General features: G+C 52.1%; 1 protein-coding gene across 2 annotated transcripts in view; it reads right to left on the bottom strand.

Annotated features, from left to right (window-relative positions):
- Positions 1-17859, bottom strand: part of arhgef2a (Rho guanine nucleotide exchange factor (GEF) 2a) — a 54186-nt gene extending 36327 nt beyond the window's left edge. Inside the window, exons 1-7 of one of the 2 annotated variants that reach the window (XM_069184945.1) lie at positions 17266-17859; positions 14578-14689; positions 14087-14391; positions 11972-12155; positions 11387-11492; positions 8437-8476; positions 7897-8008 (exon numbers count right to left, since the gene is read on the bottom strand). In XM_069184945.1, the coding sequence (XP_069041046.1) occupies positions 7897-8008; positions 8437-8476; positions 11387-11492; positions 11972-12155; positions 14087-14391 (747 nt within the window). In that variant the 5' untranslated portion in view covers positions 14578-14689; positions 17266-17859. The remainder of the gene's footprint in view (positions 1-7896; positions 8009-8436; positions 8477-11386; positions 11493-11971; positions 12156-14086; positions 14392-14577; positions 14690-17265) is intronic. The other variant, XM_069184946.1, reaches the window with a different exon arrangement.
- Between the last annotated feature and the right edge of the window lie 932 nt (positions 17860-18791).

The raw sequence follows: 18791 nt of genomic DNA on the forward strand, positions 1-18791 counted from the left end.
GACTGAGCTGCCTTTTGTTTTTTGTCTTGCATATCGTTGTGGCTTTTCTAAGAGTTTCGCAGACTGTTTGGGGCAGAGGGCGGGGCTCAGCCGCATCAGTCACACACACAGAGAGAGGCTCCAGGACACTCCAGCCTCCCAGCACAAGTCAAACAGAACCACCGACAGCTAAATTTAGCTTTCGGCAGGAACGCCCAAAACCAGCGGCCTCACCGCCTTTCTACTGAGTGCCAAGAAAAACAGCAGTGCTCTCTCTCAGCCTCTCTCCCTCCCTTTGCTCCTGTCTCAGCCTCCTGGTTTCCCCTGTCATTCTCCCTTCCCCTCCTCCTCTCCCTCTGATTCAGCCTCTGCCTCCCTGCCTCCCTTCCCCTCCTCCTCTCCCTCTATTTCAGCCTCCCTTCCCCTCCTCCTCTCCCTCTATTTCAGCCTCTCTGCCTCCTTTCCCCTCCTCCTCTCCCTCTATTTCAGCCTCCTTTCCCCTCCTCCTCCTCTCCCTCTATTTCTGCCTCCCTTCCCCTCCTCCTCCTCTCCCTCTATTTCTGCCTCCCTTCCCCTCCTCCTCCTCTCCCTCTATTTCTGCCTCCCTTCCCCTCCTCCTCCTCTCCCTCTATTTCTGCCTCCCTTCCCCTCCTCCTCCTCTCCCTCTATTTCTGCCTCCCTTCCCCTCCTCCTCCTCTCCCTCTATTTCTGCCTCTCTTCCCCTCCTCCTCTCCCTCTATTTCAGCCTCCATTCCCCTCCTCCTCCTCTCCCTCTATTTCTGCCTCCCTTCCCCTCCTCCTCCTCTCCCTCTATTTCTGCCTCCATTCCCCTCCTCCTCTCCCTCTATTTCAGCCTCCATTCCCCTCCTCCTCTCCCTCTACTCAGCCTCCCTGTCTCCCCCGCCTCACTCTGGGCCCCCCTCCTGGTCTCTCTCTCTCTCTCTCCCACGCTCTCTCTCCCTCTACCTGTCTCTCAGTAACTTCGTCATTGTTAAATTTAGAGCCTAAAATGATAAAATAACGGCGCTGTTGAGGACTGGAAAGTGTCCTTCCCTGCAGTTCCTCAGTTCAACACATTCCCCTGGACGCACACGGTCTGCTCCTGGCACAGCGCGCCATCACACGCCCCCACCCCTCACACACTTGTGCCCAACAGCAAACCATCTAGGAAAACTGTCTTCCAAGCACTTTCATAATCCAGACAAGCAGAAATAAACAAGCACTGTGCCTGTATAAGAGGCATCATTATAAGATGAAGAATACTCTAGATATCATCAGAGCTGGAGAGTCACTGTACAGACACTCAGTCCAGCTCCTCTGTATTCAGACACTAACTGATCAAGTCTAGCAAAGCCAGTGACTGACAATGTAGACCCGAAGTCTCCAGCCCTGATCCTGTGAGGCCCAATGCAATTTAGTCCCAGAAGTCACAAGTGTGTAACGAACAAGACGTTTTTAATCAATCTAAAAGAAGAGCACTCTAGTCCTTATGGGCTGAAGGGATCTCCTCTCAATTAATTTACTTAATTAAGCACACCTCCTGCTTAATTGGTCACAACAACATTGTTTCAAGTCTTTAGAAGTGGGGACCTACAAGTCCTGCTGGGTGGGGGCTCCCGATGCAGGAAGTGACATAAGGGATCAGGACTGGAGCTGCGCTGGTCACAGGCAGGCCAAGCGTGAAGGAGGTTACATAATCAGCACGTGGGGATTAATTAGACCAATTAGCTGACAGGGGTCAGAAAAGTGTTGCCTTCTGTCAGACAGAGGGGCTGCGCAGCAGGCAGCTGGACTGAAGCCAGCTCCTTCTCTGGCCTTGGTTCTGTTTCTCTCTCGGAACCGGTGCCAACAAGGCGTACCAGAACACCTCGCGCTCGCCTGCGCATTCTGCGTCACTCCTTTCTGAGCCCCGGGGTCTCACAGGAACAGCACCCCCCAGCACGAGTCAGGTCCTTGAAAGATATCGTCACCAGCAGAACCCTACAGCAAAGCCAGTCGTCTTCGAACTCTGGGGCTCGGGGGATTGAAACAAGCACAGATCTCGACAGAGCCCATCAGTCAGCCCATCTATCGGCCTGTAGGAGCATCAGTCAGCCCATCTATCGGCCTGTAGGAGCATCAGTCAGCCCATCTATCGGCCTGTAGGAGCATCAGTCAGCCCATCTATCGGCCTGTAGGAGCATCAGTCAGCCCATCTATCGGCCTGTAGGAGCATCAGTCATTTAATCTTATCTAAGTATCGGTCTATCAAAGTATCGTCACATTTACAGCATCTATCGGTGTCTATATTAGTATCTGCAAAGGAACAAGTAATAGGTTTATTCCATGCTGAAAAAAAGAAGAAAGAGAACACAACGTTTCGGCTGTGGAGCCTTTTTCAGGTGTGCATATATACCCACCTGATATATAAGTATCTGTCTTTCAGTATATAGAAGTATTGGCCTTTCTATCGAACAGTCTGCATGTTTATACTGAGATACTATACTATACGTCTCTCTCTTTGGTAAGGGGCACTACCTCAGAGAACCCTTTCTGATGGGGTGTGCTCTCACAGCCATGAGTCAGCGTGTGTGACAAGAGAGAGGGTTGCAGAGTTTGGGGGTGTTGGGGGTGCTGACTCTGATCTCTCCCTCGCTCCGCTGTGTGATAATGAGGCAGTCCCAGGTGACACACTGCCTCTGTGGTAGCAGCGCTGACAGCTGCCATTGTCAGACTAGCAAAGAGCCATTGTGCAGCGCAGCCACACTGCGAAGTGAGAGGAGGGCACGATGGGTAAGACAATAAGGCAGAGGAGGGGGTGAGGGGGTTCAAATTCTCCCCACACAGGCCTTCCCCCCCCCCTCTCGCTCCCTCGCTCCTGTGCCCCCCTCCCTGTCCCCGTGCTCCTCTCCCCCCCCCTCTGTCCTCTGCTCTCGCCACGCTGTGTGTTTTTAGACGGGGGGGCTGTGTATCAGGAAGGCGTGTGGGCTGATAAGTGCAGCACGCAGGCAGCAGGAGATGGAACACCAGCAGTATTAATACTAACAATGATAACGAGCTGCAGTATTAATACAACAATGATAACGAGCTGCAGTATGAATACTAGCAATGATAATGTATTGCAATATTAATACTAACATGATGACATACTGCAGTATTAATACTAACAATGACAACACACTGCAGTATTGATACTAATAATGACACAATACAGTGCAGTAAACCCCAGTGAGATCAGGGTAAAAGCACAGTACAGTGCAGTAAAGCCCAGTGAGATCAGGGTAAGTCCAGTAATCATCCTGACTGCCTAGAACTGCTATTGGAGTGACCCCTCTCTCCTCCTAATTAATCGACAGACACAGCCACAAGCAGGGATTTGCATATTAATTTTACAAATTCACAGCATTTTAAAAATGGAAGTTTTCACACTCCTACAATCTGCAAACAAGAGTGTGAGGGTTTGCAAAGGAAAGTGTGCAAAACGCACACACCAAGATACAGGCGCTCAAACACACACCCTGAGACACACACACCCACCTACCGGCACACACACACCCTTACACACACCCACCTACCGGCACACACACACCCTTACACACCCACCTACAGGTGCTCACACACACCCAAGTACACATACCCTACTACAGGCGCACACATACTCTCCAACAGGCACACAGACACCCCCTCTTCCTCCTGTGCCCCCCTCTTCCTCCCCTTCTCTCTCCCTTTTCTTCTGTCTCTCAGTCCTGCTTCCTCACTCTGCTACAAAGGTGTTGGAAAAGTTCTACAACCTCTCTGTGAAATAACACCACTAACAACCGGACTGCAGCAACTGCAAAGCCCTACAGCGGGTGGTGAAAACTGCCCAGTCCATCACTGGGGTTGCCCTCCCATCTATACAGGACATTTATGACAGACGGTGCTTGAGGAAAGCTCTAAGCATCATCAAAGACCCTATACACCCCAGCTACAGACTCTATGACCCTCCACCATCTGGAAAACAGTACCGGAGCATTCGGGCCCGGACTACCCGACTCAGAGACAGTTTTTACCCCCAAACCATCAAACTATTAAACTCTCAGCCTCTCTCACCTACGATCTGAACCTCACAGTGCCTTCTCTCTTACCAAGGACTCAAACACACATTGAAATCTACCTCTACCTCACATGTCAAGAAGCTCACTCCCATCATTTTCTATCCTTTATTTCATTCTGTTGATGTATGATTTTGCACATCTGATGTTGTTTTGCACACTGCCTGTTGTCTCTGTCTGTCTTTTTTTATACAATTGTATTGTTGTTTTCTGTACTTCTTACCGTCTGAGAGCTAGCTTACTAGTATTTCGTTATATCTCTGTTCTCTTTCTTTTTCTTTTTCCCCGTTTACAACCACTTTTGTGCAATATATGCCAGGGTCCTGTGCAATACATTTATATTTATATTTATATCTATGGTTACATCTATATTTATATTCATACGTGTGATACGATTTTCTGTGTACTGTTCTGTTCTAGTTTCCTCTTGTGTGTCCGGACTGTGAGTAACTCTTGTATTGTATTGTATGTATTGTACTATTAGTATATAATTCGTTACACTGTGGCTGTGTTGTGTGTGTTAAGCTGCTGTTGCACTGCAATTTCCCTCACGGGATCAATAAAGTATCTATCTATCTATACCATATACCTGTATATGAGTAGAATGACAATAAACTTGAACACTTGGACACTTGAGTGCTGCCTGTTTTGCCTCCGACACTCCTATTTCTCTGCTTTGCGCTGCGGACCCGTGCACTCGGAGCTGCATGCTCTGTCCGCGAGAGGAGGGGAATGCGGGAGAGGGGCGGGCGGAACGGGCCAGGAAGCGCCCCCCCCTCCCTCCCCGACTGTACAGCCGTGACACAGATGATGCAACCCCACCGTCCGGCAGGGTAACGAGCCGAGCTGGCGGGCTGACGAGAGCAGGGAGGAACGCAGAGGGGGTGGGGGGCGGTGGCACAGGTTTCCAGGCGCGCACTGAGAGATGTGGAAACTCACTCACGCTGCAGTCGGACACGTGTTGTCCAGATGTGCTGGGGGGGGGTGGGGGGGGTGTTTCGGCCGCTCTTTGTCTGCAAGTGGCGTGTGCCTGACCTCCTCCCATCCCGACCCCGAGCACCGCTCTTCATCATCTCTCTCTCACACACACTCACATAGACAAACGTGCACACACAAATACACACGTCTTTCCTGCACTGTACTGTGCTTTTACCCTGATCTCACTGGGCTTTCCTGCACTGTACTGTGCTTTTACCCTGATCTCGCTGGGCTTTCCTGCACTGTACTGTGCTTTTACCCTGATCTCGCTGGGCTTTACTGCACTGTACTGTGCTGTGCTTTAACCCTGATATCACTGGGCCTTACTGCACTGTGCTTTTACCCTGATCTCACTGGGCTTTACTGCACTGTACTGTGCTTTAACCCTGATCTTCTACCCTGATCAGTGCTTTTACCCTGATTTCGTTTCCAAGAGCAGGTACTGTGCATTAACCCTGATCTCACTGGGCTTTCCTGCACTGTACTGTGCTTTAACCCTGATCTCACTGGGCTTTCCTGCACTGTACTGTGCTTTTACCCTGATCTCACTGGGCTGTACTGCACTGTACTGTGCTTTTACCCTGATCTCACAGGGCTTAACTGCACTGTACTGTGCTTTTACCCTGATTTCACTGTGTTCTTCTTGGACTGTACTGCTACTGTCGACATTTACAAGATTGCACTAACATACTGTGTTGTATGACCAGTATGTTGTAAGACATGAGGCCTGAACCCTTACAGAGACTTCTCATACAATTTCCACGAAACACAGGCTGTATCTCTCTCTAGGCGGTGGGAGAGAGGTGTTCGCTCTCTCTCTCTGCTGAGGCACTGGCTCTGATGGTTTACCAAACGCAGTTTCATCACAAATCCACAACTTTCCCGATCCCTCAGTTGGGCTGCCTCCCAATTCCTCCTTGCCAGCCGGCAGCCGGCAGCCGTGGGAACGCTCTGTGCCACACAGCCCTCCCCCGCGTTCCTCCGAACCCCTGCCCTTACTGAGAAGTGCATTTTTAGCGGTCGGGAGGAACCTCTGATGGCGCAGGAAGTGAGATAAGTGTTGCACTGTGCATGCACGGTCGAAGTTATCTGGAGCGCAGAGCTCGGGCAAAAATAGCCACCCCGTCAGATGAATGACATCGCCGCGGGCCACGGATGGACTGATGTCACTATTTTTTTATGGGTTTTTTCCCCAACAAATGATGTCATTTCAGAGGGGGACGGGGTGGGGGGAGGGGGGAGCCCGCGATCGTCTGCCCAGTGAACGAAGGGCCCGCGGGTGCACGGTCTGGAGGCCCAGCACCCTCTCCCTGGGTCCGACACCGAGCTCTGCAACCGGACGGTACCGCGGTGTAGGGTACCCTCAGGGCAACGCAGACTGAAGTCACAGCGCCGCTGCAGCCAGCCCTGCGCCGGGGGGGGGGGGGGCGATCGGGGAGAAACACGGGGAAGAGCGACCAGGCCACACTAGGTGGAGTGCCGACAACCAGAAAGCGAAATGAACAGGCTGCAATTCCCACGCCGGGCTAAACAGTCCAGAAAACATCTGCTGTGCCCCACGGTGCTGCTACGAATCCCACTGTGGAGCAGGTTGATAAGGGGACACGTAGGTGCTGGGAAACACAGTTAACAGCCTACTAGAGGCCTCTCCTTATTTTTGAGGCTTGTGGAGGTTATCCGGATGTCCTATCGTTTTCATGCCGGCAGGAGATCATGTTAGAGGTCGTATGTGCACCTGTTACCGAATGTTTAATGCGAAAGCGATTTATTCCACAAATGAAGCCTCTGCTTCATTTCTGTGCATTTAAGAAAAGATACTGCACACTGGGATAAGAAACAAAGGACAAATCTTGCACAGTCAAGCGGATGACTTTAGTGCATTTAGTGTTTAGTGACTCTGCAGTTGTGAGATTCAAATCCAGGTGCTGACCTGCAGGCAAGGTTGCTCAGAGTTCCCCCAGGAAAGCCCCTTCAGCCCACACTGAGGAAGTGTAGTGTAATGCTGCCCTCTGCTGGACGCAGCAGGAACACAGTTCTACACAGAGTGGGAGATGTAGAGTCTACAGCTTCTGTCTTGTAGAGCCACCTTTGACCTTAATTGCTTACTTTTAGGGCTACAGTGTGACCCGGCCCAGACTGGACCAGCGATCTCTGGACTGTAGGGTTACGGTGTGACCCAGACTGGACCAGTGATCTCTGGACTGTAGGGTTACAGTGTGACCCAGACTGGACCAGCGATCTCTGGACTGTAGGGTTACAGTGTGACCCGGCCCAGACTGGACCAGCGATCTCTGGACTGTAGGGTTACAGTGTGACCCGGCGCAGACTGGACCAGCGATCTCTGGACTGTAGGGTTACAGTGTGACCCAGACTAGACCAGTGATCTCTGGGCTGTAGGGTTACAGTGTGACCCAGACTAGACCAGTGATCTCTGGGCTGTAGGGTTACAGTGTGACCCAGACTGGACCAGTGATCTCTGGACTGTAGGGTTACAGTGTGACCCGGCCCAGACTGGACCGGCGATCTCTGGCCTGAATTTTTCCTCTACATTTGCTCAAACAATGACTAAAACGGGAAGATTCCTGTTAAACTGGAGACGTCGCAGATGTTATAAACCGAAGCAACCGAAACAAACATGTTTCCCACTTTTTCGAACATAGGAATAGTCTCTGACAAGAGGAGCCATTCAGCCCGGGAGTCTCCTCCAGAGGTTCTTGACAGAAAGCAGGTTATCGGCTTCAACCACATGTTGACAGAGGGAGCAGAGGGTTGGCGCTGTTGTCATGGCGCTGTGTGGACGGCAGGGTGACCCGGTCAGGGCTGGCCAGCTGCGGGGCCACCTGGAGCACAGACACGCTGTCCTTACCTTGGATTTGCCTGCCATCTTCCTGAAGAAGCTGAAAGTGCGGCCCAGAGGACTGTCCACCTTGCCCACTCTCCCCTGGACCCCTGTCCCCCTGTCGCTGTCCGCATCCACACTGAGAGAGAGGGACAGAGTTACCACACTGCCCACTGTCACTGTCTGCATCCACCCTGACCACCGACCCGTCACTGACCGCATCCACACTGAGAGAGAGGGACAGAGTTATCACGCTGCCCACTGTCACTGTCCGCAGCCACACTGACCACAGACCCCCGTCACTGTCCGCATTAACCCTGACCACAGACCCCAGTCACTGACCACAGACCCCCGTCACTGACCCCCATCAATGTCCACATCCACCCTGATCACTGACCCCTGTCAAGTCTGCTTCCACACTGACTCCTGTCACTGTCCACACCCACACTGAGAGACACAGCAGGTGACCGTCCCCCACTCACTATGACACACGGCGTATTTTTACGTTTTGGGACCCTTGGGCAGGTTGGGATTGGAGTGAGGGACAGAGGAGGAATCAGTTCTCACCTCTGTGTGGATCCTCGGTCTTGAGGATACAGTGAGATTTCTGTGGGAAAGACAGACAATAATCACAAACTGAGCAGCTGTGAACCGAAACCTAAAATCTCCTTACTCAATTTGCAAGGAGAAAACTCAAAAATGTGTAAGAAGACAAGACACAAAGGTTAGGACATACAGATAGTCGTTTCCTGCCAGACACACAAACCGGCAGACAGATCGACAGAAAGAGAAACCATTTCCTTCTAAAATGAAATACAGTTCACTTATTGGAGGACAAGGAGGAAGAATTTGAGAGCAAACAGACTCGAGTTCTGAACAATACAGTTTACAGCTACCTTATGCTATCATACAGTGCATATTTTCCACACATATGGGGTGAATGATGTTGGGCCCAGACAGGCACAGAGACTGGGAGATACAGAGGTTGGGAGACACACAGACAGACACACATATTGGGAGATACAGAGGCTGGGAGACACACAGACTGGGAGATACAGAGGCTGGGAGACACACAGACTGGGAGATACAGAGGTTGGGAGACACACAGACTGGGAGATACAGAGTTTGGGAGACACACAGACTGGGAGATACAGAGGCTGGGAGACACACAGACTGGGAGATACAGAGGCTGGGAGACACAGAGGCTGGGAGACACAGAGGCTGGGAGACACAGAGGCTGGGAGACACAGAGGCTGGGAGACACAGAGGCTGGGAGACACAGAGGCTGGGAGACACACAGACAGACACAGCGACAGGGAGGCAGAAAGGATGAGAAAGTAAGAAAAGACCCCAGAGGGGGGGGGGAAACAGACCGGCACCCTTTGCTGCAGAAGAGAGATGGGATTTCTTTCCCCTGCCGATTCTCAGAATACGCCTCCTTCACTTCCTCTACAGAAACAACGACACAAACCGACACCAAAAGAACAAACACAAAAAAAACAGAACAGCCTCAGCCTTCTTCCCTAATCAGAGAAACAGCCACAGAAGAACAAACAGAGGAAGCCCATTTCCGGGTCTGATGCTCAGACTCACAATCTCTCACACACACACACTGGCTGCCTGGCTGCACAAACACAGCCCAGTGCATAAGGTCAGACTCCCAGTGCAAGGCAACCTACTCCAACCCAGGTTTTACTATATTGCCCGATTCCCAGTGCACAGCAGTCTGATCCACACTAGGCTTCACAGTGCTGTCAGGCAAACCACAACTGCACTGAGGTCTGATCCATTCCAGGTTTTACAGTGCTGTCCGATATACTCCAAGTGCACAGAAGTCTGATCCACTCCTGGTTTTAAAAATTCACATGCAACCTCTTGTCTCAAAGGAAGATAACAAGCTCTGAATTATACATCCCTGGTGTTTGGTCAATACATATTGAAGCTGGCAGTTGATCAACAGATCTGCAGAGTAACTGTAGAGACACTCAGTCCAGCTCCTCTGTATCTTCACATGAACACTCCTTCATCATCATCAGAGCTGTAGAGTCACTGTACAGACACTCAGTCCAGCTCCTCTGTATCTTCACATGAACACTCCTTCATCATCATCAGAGCTGGAGAGTCACTGTAGAGACACTCAGTCCAGCTCCTCTGTATCTTCACACGAACACTCCTTCATCATCATCAGAGCTGTAGAGTCACTGTACAGACACTCAGTCCAGCTCCTCTGTATCTTCACATGAACACTCCTTCATCATCATCAGAGCTGGAGAGTCACTGTACAGACACTCAGTCCAGCTCCTCTGTATCTTCACATGAACACTCCTTCATCATCATCAGAGCTGGAGAGTCACTGTACAGACACTCAGTCCAGCTCCTCTGTAATTTCCTTACTTTTCTGCTTCTAAGAATCAAACTGAAACTCTTTCCTTCTCTTTCTTTTAGGAATCAGAAAATCACACTAGCTGCAGTCTGTCAAGCCCCCGGTCGCACAGTTAACAGCACGCGTTACCTAGTAAGAAAACGCTTGATGAAGGAAGAAGCGGCGTCTCTCATGCTCTGTCACGTCTCGCAAGACAGAGGCCCCGAGAGTTGCGTAGGGCTCACATTTACCTGCGGCGTCCGTTCACGCACCCCTGCAAACCTCACTCGGGCCCCCCGTCCCGCAGCCGGAGGCTCCCCTACTGCTGCTGTCCCTGTGCTTCTCACTCGACTGCCCCCCTCTCCCCAGCCCTGACTGGACTATTGTCCCCCTGCAGCTGCAGCGAGCTCGGAGAGAGAGCGAGAGGAAGAGAGAGAGGGAGCGCTCTCAGAGATCCGCTCTAGTGCTGCTGCTGCCACCACACCTCTCGCACTGAACTTCCTGCGCGCACACACACACACCCCGTACACACACACATACACACGGACGGGCACACTGGAAAACACAACCAGACCCCTCGCATGTCCACATTCCACATTCATTTGTCCTTAAACATGCACAAGATGTACACCGGCACCGTGAAGCCGAATGCACTCGTGTGCACATGGGAATGCAGACCCATCTCCTTGCATTCTCAGCAGATTCAGACAGGCTGTATTTTTGGGTGTGTGACTTGTTTGCCCAAGCGGCACTCACTCCTATTCTCACGCTACGGATTTCAGCGCGGGTAGATTTTATCTTGTAAAGACCCTTCGGCTTCTTAAAGGCCAGCCTTTGGGCAGATCTGCACGGGTTTGATAGGTCAACTGAGTACACACGGTCACGGTGTTTTAATCCTGGCTTCCTTGAGGAACAGCCTCGCCTGCTGGGATTCGAACCCGCAGCCTTCCAGTGACCAGTCCAGAGCCCTGGCTGGCTGTGCCACACTGCCACCCAGCACATCTATGTAGATAGACTGTACAGTACCACACAGACCCCCCCCACCGCGTATATGCACACAGCACACCCGTGTGTGACCCAGATCCTGCGGAACAGGCTGAGAACCAGAGGAGAGAAAGAGAAAGACACAGGCAGCCCGAGTCGTCACTCACTCACCGTCAGAGTCGGAGTAGTCCTGGTAGATGACAGAGAGGGAGGCGGATTTGGTCAGCTTGACACAGATAGAGGGCGCCGACGAGCTGCGCTCCTGGAGCTGTTTGGCCTACAACACACAGGGGGGTCACATTGGGGGGGGTCACAGGAAGGTCACCACAGGGGAGTGTGCGTGTGTGTCAGCCGTGCGCAAGTTCATCAGCACATGCTGCACGTAAATCCAGCGGCTCTCTAATATACTGGCTTTCCAGAGCTCATGGTTATCAACGGCAGTACCCACTCTGAGTTAATTAAAAATGCACTGAAATACCTTTATGACACAACAAAATGAGTACTGGAAACTCAAACATATGTTGCATTTTTAATGCCTCTTATTAAAGTTTGAAAATGACTACTGTTAAAATGCATGAGTAATGGTTCAGAGGATAACATTTAATCCATCCTCACTCGGCTGCCTGGAATCGGGCATCATCACAGGCTCTACAGCATTACGTTATTAATGATATCCCTTCTGGAAAAATTCCAAGAAACTCCTGTCCGTGTTGACGGACACATGTCTAAACCAATCAGCATCCCCTATCAGCTCACCTTCAGCAACAGAAAGTGCCCCTTCTCTGGGCCCACCTCCTCCTCTGTGAGTGACAGCAGGGACTCCAGTTCCTGTGTGCAATGTGTGATGGGCTTCCTGCGAGGGTCACACCTGCCTTGGGGAGGGGAGACGCCCCCCAAAACCCTCTGCATCTCCTCGGGGTCCAGTCCTTCCAGACTTACACTGAGGGAGAAAGACGGGGATGATTGAGGAGAGGGGGGAAAAAAAGAGTACAGAACTGTATATTCCACTCCACTGCAGAACATACAGTACAGTACTACACAATCCACTCCACTGCAGAACATACAGTACAGTACTACACAATCCACTCCACTGCAGGACCACACAGTACAGTACTACACAATCCACTCCACTGCAGGACCACACAGTACAGTACTACACAATCCACTCCACTGCAGAACATACAGTACAGTACTACATAATCCACTCCACTGCAGGACCACACAGTACAGTACTACACAATCCACTCCACTGCAGGACCACACAGTACAGTACTACACAATCCACTCTAGAGCAGTACCGCACAGTACAGTACTACACAATCCACTCCACTGCAGTACCGCATAGTACAGTACTACATAATCCACTCCACTGCAGGACCACACAGTACAGTACTACACAATCCACTCCACTAGAGGACCACACAGTACAGTACTACACAATCCACTCCACTGCAGGACCACACAGTACAGTACCACACAATCCACTCCACTGCAGGACCACACAGTACAGTACCACACAATCCACTCCACTGCAGGACCACACAGTACAGTACTACACAATCCACTCCACTGCAGTACTGCACAGTACAGTACTACACTCTCACATACTCCCTGCTTGTGCCCAGGGCTGCTGTGGCAGGTGCCCAGCTCAGTCACAGCCCCGCCCCAGGCTCCTGGGGTTCGACCTCGCAGGGCCACAGAGCGCAGGGGTGGGGGAGCTCCCCGCGCGCTCAGCCGCCCACAGGTTTCAATTTCAGACACGCTGACGTCTGCCGCCCTCAGCGTGGGAGCTCCCAGTACTGGGGGGGGGGCAGCCTGTCTTTTATTCCCGGAAAGGGACGAGCTGGTCCCAGGTGCGGCCCCCCCCTCCCCTTCCCCGCCCTCCAGAGGCAGACAGGCTCTCCTCCCCGGAGCATCCCTGAAGGAAGCCGGCGGGCAGGGAGAGGAGGACGCTATCCCTGGAACTGAGGATTCCCGACAAGGGGAGCCCAGCGTCGGGAATGGGCCTAGCATGAGAATGGCACCGAGGGAGGAAGAGGAGGAGGAGGAGGAGGGGGGCTGCTTTCGGTCTCGGGCAGAGACCCAGGGAGAGAGATGACTTGTCAGGGCTTGTGAACTCAAGGGGAACCGCGGCGCTATTTTTATATCTCGGGGTGAGAAAGGATCAGCAGGCACGAGCGCATTTCAAACCGCAAAACAAGTCAAATGTTCACAGTAACCTGTAAAACCTTCAATTTACACCACAACTGATTCAGAACAAGGTGAGGTAAAGCAGCGCTGTGACACTGTGAACAGGCAGCTTGTGAAAACATCCAACATCTCCTCATCCAGCAGGAATATTGCTCTCGACTTCGGGACGGTTGTGCAGATAAACACTTACTTGTTAACTGTGCCTGCAGATCACTTTGGAACATTTCTGCAGTGAAATGTCTGCTGCTCAACCTGTCCTTTTTCGCTCGTACATCACAGTACGTTAATCAGTACCGGGACTAGTGAACAGGAAGGGCCGCATCACGTCGTAATTCATAGGAACTCGAATGCAAGTTTGCAACAACATGGTAGTACTTTCACAAAGTTCACGATTCTGTTCTTAATCTGTAGTTTGTAAACAAATGTCTATAACGTCAATTAAGTCATTTTGTTACCGAGATTTAATAACCGGTCCGCAAAACTGGGGCTGCAGCTCCCCTTAAACAGCTGCATGTCTCACTTGTCACTGGCAGGAGACTGAGCCCAACCCCAGGAACAGCAACAGCCACTCCAGAGCCTCTCAGCCAGCTTGTTTCAATGTCTCTGCATCCTATAACTTGCCTGCGCTGCTCATAACAAGCAGGTTACAGGGTTTTAAAGTAGAGCTCTGCTGCCCCCTACCTGCGATGCTGGTACTGCGCGCTGTCCTGCAGCCCTGACCCGGGCTCCCAGCTGCGTCTGCGCAGGCAGTCAGGGTGGCTGCTGGAAGGGGGCCGCAGGGAGACAGCAGCTCGGTCGGGGCAGACTCGAGGGGGTGGCGGGGAGGGGCAGGGAGAGGGAGAGGACGGAGGGCCGGCGGGGCAGGAGAAGTAGCGCCCCCTGAAGGTGGCGGAGAGGGGGTGTTCTGGCCACCCTGGTCCCCGAGGATCCTGGGGCAGAAAGATGTCCTGCATGGGAGGCGGCGTGGTCGGAGGCGTGGAGATCATCTGTCCAAGAAAGAGAGTGACAGGCCTGTCACTGCAGGGTCAACAGGAGAGACATGGAGACAGGTGTTTACACAGGCAGTGCCAGACAGGCAGGCCGACAGACAAGGGCAGAGAGGAAGAGTCTGAGGACAGAGAGGGAGACAGGTGGACAGAAAGAGAAAGAAAAGGGAGACCGGCAGGCAGTACCGTTCCTCAGAGCTCACAGCGGGTCAAGCTCAGTGTGGCCTCTGCTCCCCCTGGTGGCGGAAGAGGGTTATGACATGCTCCCGCCTCTGGCTTCTGCAGCACAACAGCACCTCTGTGCAAAAACAGGCCGAAGTCAGCACTGCCCTGAGGTGGGAAGGTCTGCTTTCATGATGAAGGAAATCTCTCCAGAACACGATCAACAGCTTTGTTGTTGCCTTGTGTGCTCAGCTGTCTTTGATTGTTCATTCAGCTACGTGTTCCGGCTATAAATTCAAGTGGTGAATTTAGCCCACTGTATGGGTTTAGTCTGTTCTCTCTGGTGGTACATCTGGCCTGTGTGATCAGGCGCAATGTGTACAGGTGGTGTGCTCGGGCGTTTAGCCTGTGTGATCAGGTGCTGTGTGTACAGGTGTTCAGGTGGCATGTTCAGCCGCTGACAATGAGCTGCTCACTCAGCCCTCTGGATCAACACTGACTGGAAACACCGCCCAGGTCCAAAGAGCCACACCTGACTCTCCACACTCAGGCCTCTCCCTGCTCCTCACCCTCTCCCTCTCTCTCCCTGCTCCTCACCCTCTCCCTCTCTCTGATCCTCTTTCCTTCTCTCCCTCAATCTATCTCTGTCTCCCTCAGACTTCCTAGACCTCTCTCTCAGACTTTCCCTGCCTCTCTCCCTCTTTATTCTGAGAGCAGAATAAACAGTGTCTATTGTCCGGGCAGAAATCCGCCACACAGCAGTCAGTCAGGACATTCCTGAGAGGGAGGTGTGACCGGTGCAACAATGGGCCAGCGAGCGCCAGCTCACAGGCAGCGAGGCTGGGCCTCAGCTCACCCTCCCACACCCTGACCTCACTGGCTTTACTGCACTGTACTGCGCTTTTACCCTGATCTCACTGGGCTTTACTCACTGTACTGTGCCTCTACCCTGATCTCACCGGGCTGTATTGCACTGTACTGTGCTCTTACCCTGATCTCACTGGGCTTTGCTGCTCTGTACTGTGCTTTTACCCTGATCTCACTGGGCTTCGCTGCACTGTACTGTGCTTTTACTCTGATCTCACTGGGCTTCACTGCACTGTACTGTGCTTTTACCCTGATCTCACCGGGCTGTACTGCTCTGTACTGTGCTCTTACCCTGATCTCACTGGGCTGTACTGCACTGTACTGTGCTTTTACCCTGACCTCACTGGGCTGTACTGCTCTGTACTGTGCTCTTACCCTGATCTCACTGGGCTTTGCTGCTCTGTACTGTGCTCTTACCCTGACCTCACTGTGTGCAGGCTGAGGTGTGGAGACACAGAGAGCAGGTGGCCAGTTGAACCAGTCTGACAGTGATGGAGATAATGGAGTGGCTGAGGAAGCACAGCGCCTCTGAACTTGGTCTCGTGTCACTCTGACTGATCCTGTCCTGCAGGAATCTTCTCTTTCACTTTCCTTCTCTCAGAGAGCGCTCACGCTGGATCGATCGTCAACAGGGCGGCTGTATACAGGGTTGCTGTATGCAGGACTGATTGTATATTGGGTTGTTGTGTAGAAAGTGTGTTGTACTGTACACAGTGTTGTTGTATACAAGGTTGCTGTATGCAGGACTGATTGTATATTGGGTTGTTGTGTAGAAAGTGTGTTGTACTGTACACAGTGTTGTTGTATACAGGGTTGCTGTATGCAGGACTGATTGTATATTAGGTTGTTGTGTAGAAAGTGTGTTGTACTGTACACAGTGTTGTTGTATACAGGGTTGCTGTATGCAGGACTGATTGTATATTGGGTTGTTGTGTAGAAACTGGTTTGTACTGTACAGTGTATAATGCTTTTGTATACAGGGCTGCTGTATATTGGGTTGTCGTGTTAAATCTATACATGCCTTAAGAGTCTATTTCCTTTGCACTTAGTTTAGCGAAGAAATTTAAAAGTCAACAAGTCTCCTCCTCCTCCTCTCCCTCTCTGCCCCTCTGGCTGCTGGCCTTGTTTGCAGCGCTGTTGTTTACATGTCGATTGTAAACACACACACACCCTGAAAACACACACACTCACTCCCACATTTATAAGGCACTTCCACATGCTGAGGACAGGAGAACTGAAACTGTTAAAAAAGGCAAACACTCCAGAACCTGTCAGCCACCCCAGCGGTACACTCACTGTCTCCACAGGCCACGCACACACCAGGCACACGGAACTGCTTTTCATATCTGCTGCTGACAAAGTGCAATAATACAACACTCTGTGTCTTCACACTAACACTCCTTCATCATCATCAGAGCTGGAGAGTCACTGTATAGACACTCAGTCCAGCTCCTCTGTATCTTCACATGAACACTCCTTCATCATCATCAGAGCTGGAGAGTCACTGTACAGACACTCAGTCCAGCTCCTCTGTATCTTCACATGAACACTCCTTCATCATCATCAGAGCTGGAGAGTCACTGTACAGACACTCAGTCCAGCTCCTCTGTATCGTCACATTGAGACGAATCCTTTGAAAAACAACTTCCACATTCCTCCACACCCTAAAATGCTTTAGGCTTCTAATCTAGCAAAATAAGACACAGAGGTGATAAAGGTGATGAAGTGGCTATGTTTCAAAATGAATTCCAATCAGGAAATAAAAAGCTCACTCGCCTAATTGCTTATAAACCCGTCAGGGTGAGAGCGCCGTGACCCGTCCCCCGCCAGCAACAACAGACTTACAGCCCGAGTGAGTGACGGCTGCTCCGTCTCCGTCCAGAAGTCACGCTTTTCTCCGGGTTCTTGCTGTTTGGGCGAATATTTCTCCTTGAATGATTCAGGGGTTTAATGTCGTTTTCCGGACATTTCCCCCCCGCGAGCCTCAGTCTCGCGCCTGCGGTGCTCGCCGCTCGGGCCAGGTGAGCGCGAGCTCCTCTTCCTTCCCTTTTTTTTAAAAAAAAAAATAAAATAAAAAGACAAAACTCTTTTCCTTGGTCTCTTCTTCCTCCTTTTTCCCTTTGTCGAAGAGCAGAAGGTCGGGTCAGCCGCCAGAATCCCCAGAAACAAAGTCGGCGGAGAAATCGAGGATAGACGCGCAACAGCCGGACACAAAGGCGCGGCTACCTGCCGCCGCGGGCCGGACCTGCGGGTCTCCGCTTCTCCCGGGTCCGCTCTTCGCCGGCCGTCGCTGTCATTCCTCCACGCGAGACAGTTCCACAGACCCCCCTCCTCCTCACGAGCTATGATCCTCGGGCGGGTCGGGTCCGCGAGCTGCACCTGTGGCCGGAGCGTGAGAGCGTCGCGCTCCGGAGTTTCGGCTGAGCGGCGAGTGTGTGTGTGCGCGCGCGCCTCTGTGGGTCAGCGAGTCAGCTCATCAGGGGCAGCGCCGCGCGCGAGAGGCGACGTCACGTTTCCAGATCGGCGGCCACGTGTCCGCGACTCTCACCTGCTGTTGTACAGGAGTGGGGCGGGAGATCAGTGGGGGTGCAGGAGAGGAGAGGGGGCGGAGAAGTGGGGGCACAGGAGAGGAGAGGGGGCACAGGAGAAGTGGGGGTGCAGGAGAGGAGAGGGGGCGGAGAAGTGGGGGCGCAGGAGAGGAGAAGGGGCACAGGAGAAGTGGGGGTGCAGGAGAGGAGAGGGGGTGCAGGGGAAGAGAGGGGGCAGAGAAGTGGGGGTGCACTCCAGGTGTGTGTGTGTGTCCAGTAAAGAGTCTGTACTCCAGGTGTGTGTGTGTGTGTACAGTGTGTCCAGTAAGAGTCTGTACTCCAGGTGTGTGTGTGTGTGTACAGTGTGTCCAGTAAGAGTCAGGACTCCAGGTGTGTGTGTGTGTGTGTGTACAGTGTGTCCAGTAAGAGTCAGGACTCCAGGTGTGTGTGTGTGTGTACAGTGTGTCCAGTAAGAGTGAGGACTCCAGGTGTGTGTGTGTGTGTGTCCAGTAAAGAGTCTGTACTCCAGGTGTGTGTGTGTGTGTGTACAGTGTGTCCAGTAAGAGTCTGTACTCCAGGTGTGTGTGTGTGTACAGTGTGTCCAGTAAGAGTCTGTACTCCAGGTGTGTGTGTGTGTGTGTACAGTGTGTCCAGTAAAGAGTCTGTACTCCAGGTGTGTGTGTGTACAGTGTGTCCAGTAAGAGTCTGTACTCCAGGTGTGTGTGTGTACAGTGTGTCCAGTAAGAGTCTGTACTCCAGGTGTGTGTGTGTGTGTGTACAGTGTGTCCAGTAAAGAGTCTGTACTCCAGGTGTGTGTGTGTACAGTGTGTCCAGTAAGAGTCT

The sequence above is a fragment of the Lepisosteus oculatus genome, chromosome 27 (assembly GCF_040954835.1).
Source record: "Lepisosteus oculatus isolate fLepOcu1 chromosome 27, fLepOcu1.hap2, whole genome shotgun sequence".
Lineage (NCBI taxonomy): Eukaryota > Metazoa > Chordata > Actinopteri > Semionotiformes > Lepisosteidae > Lepisosteus > Lepisosteus oculatus.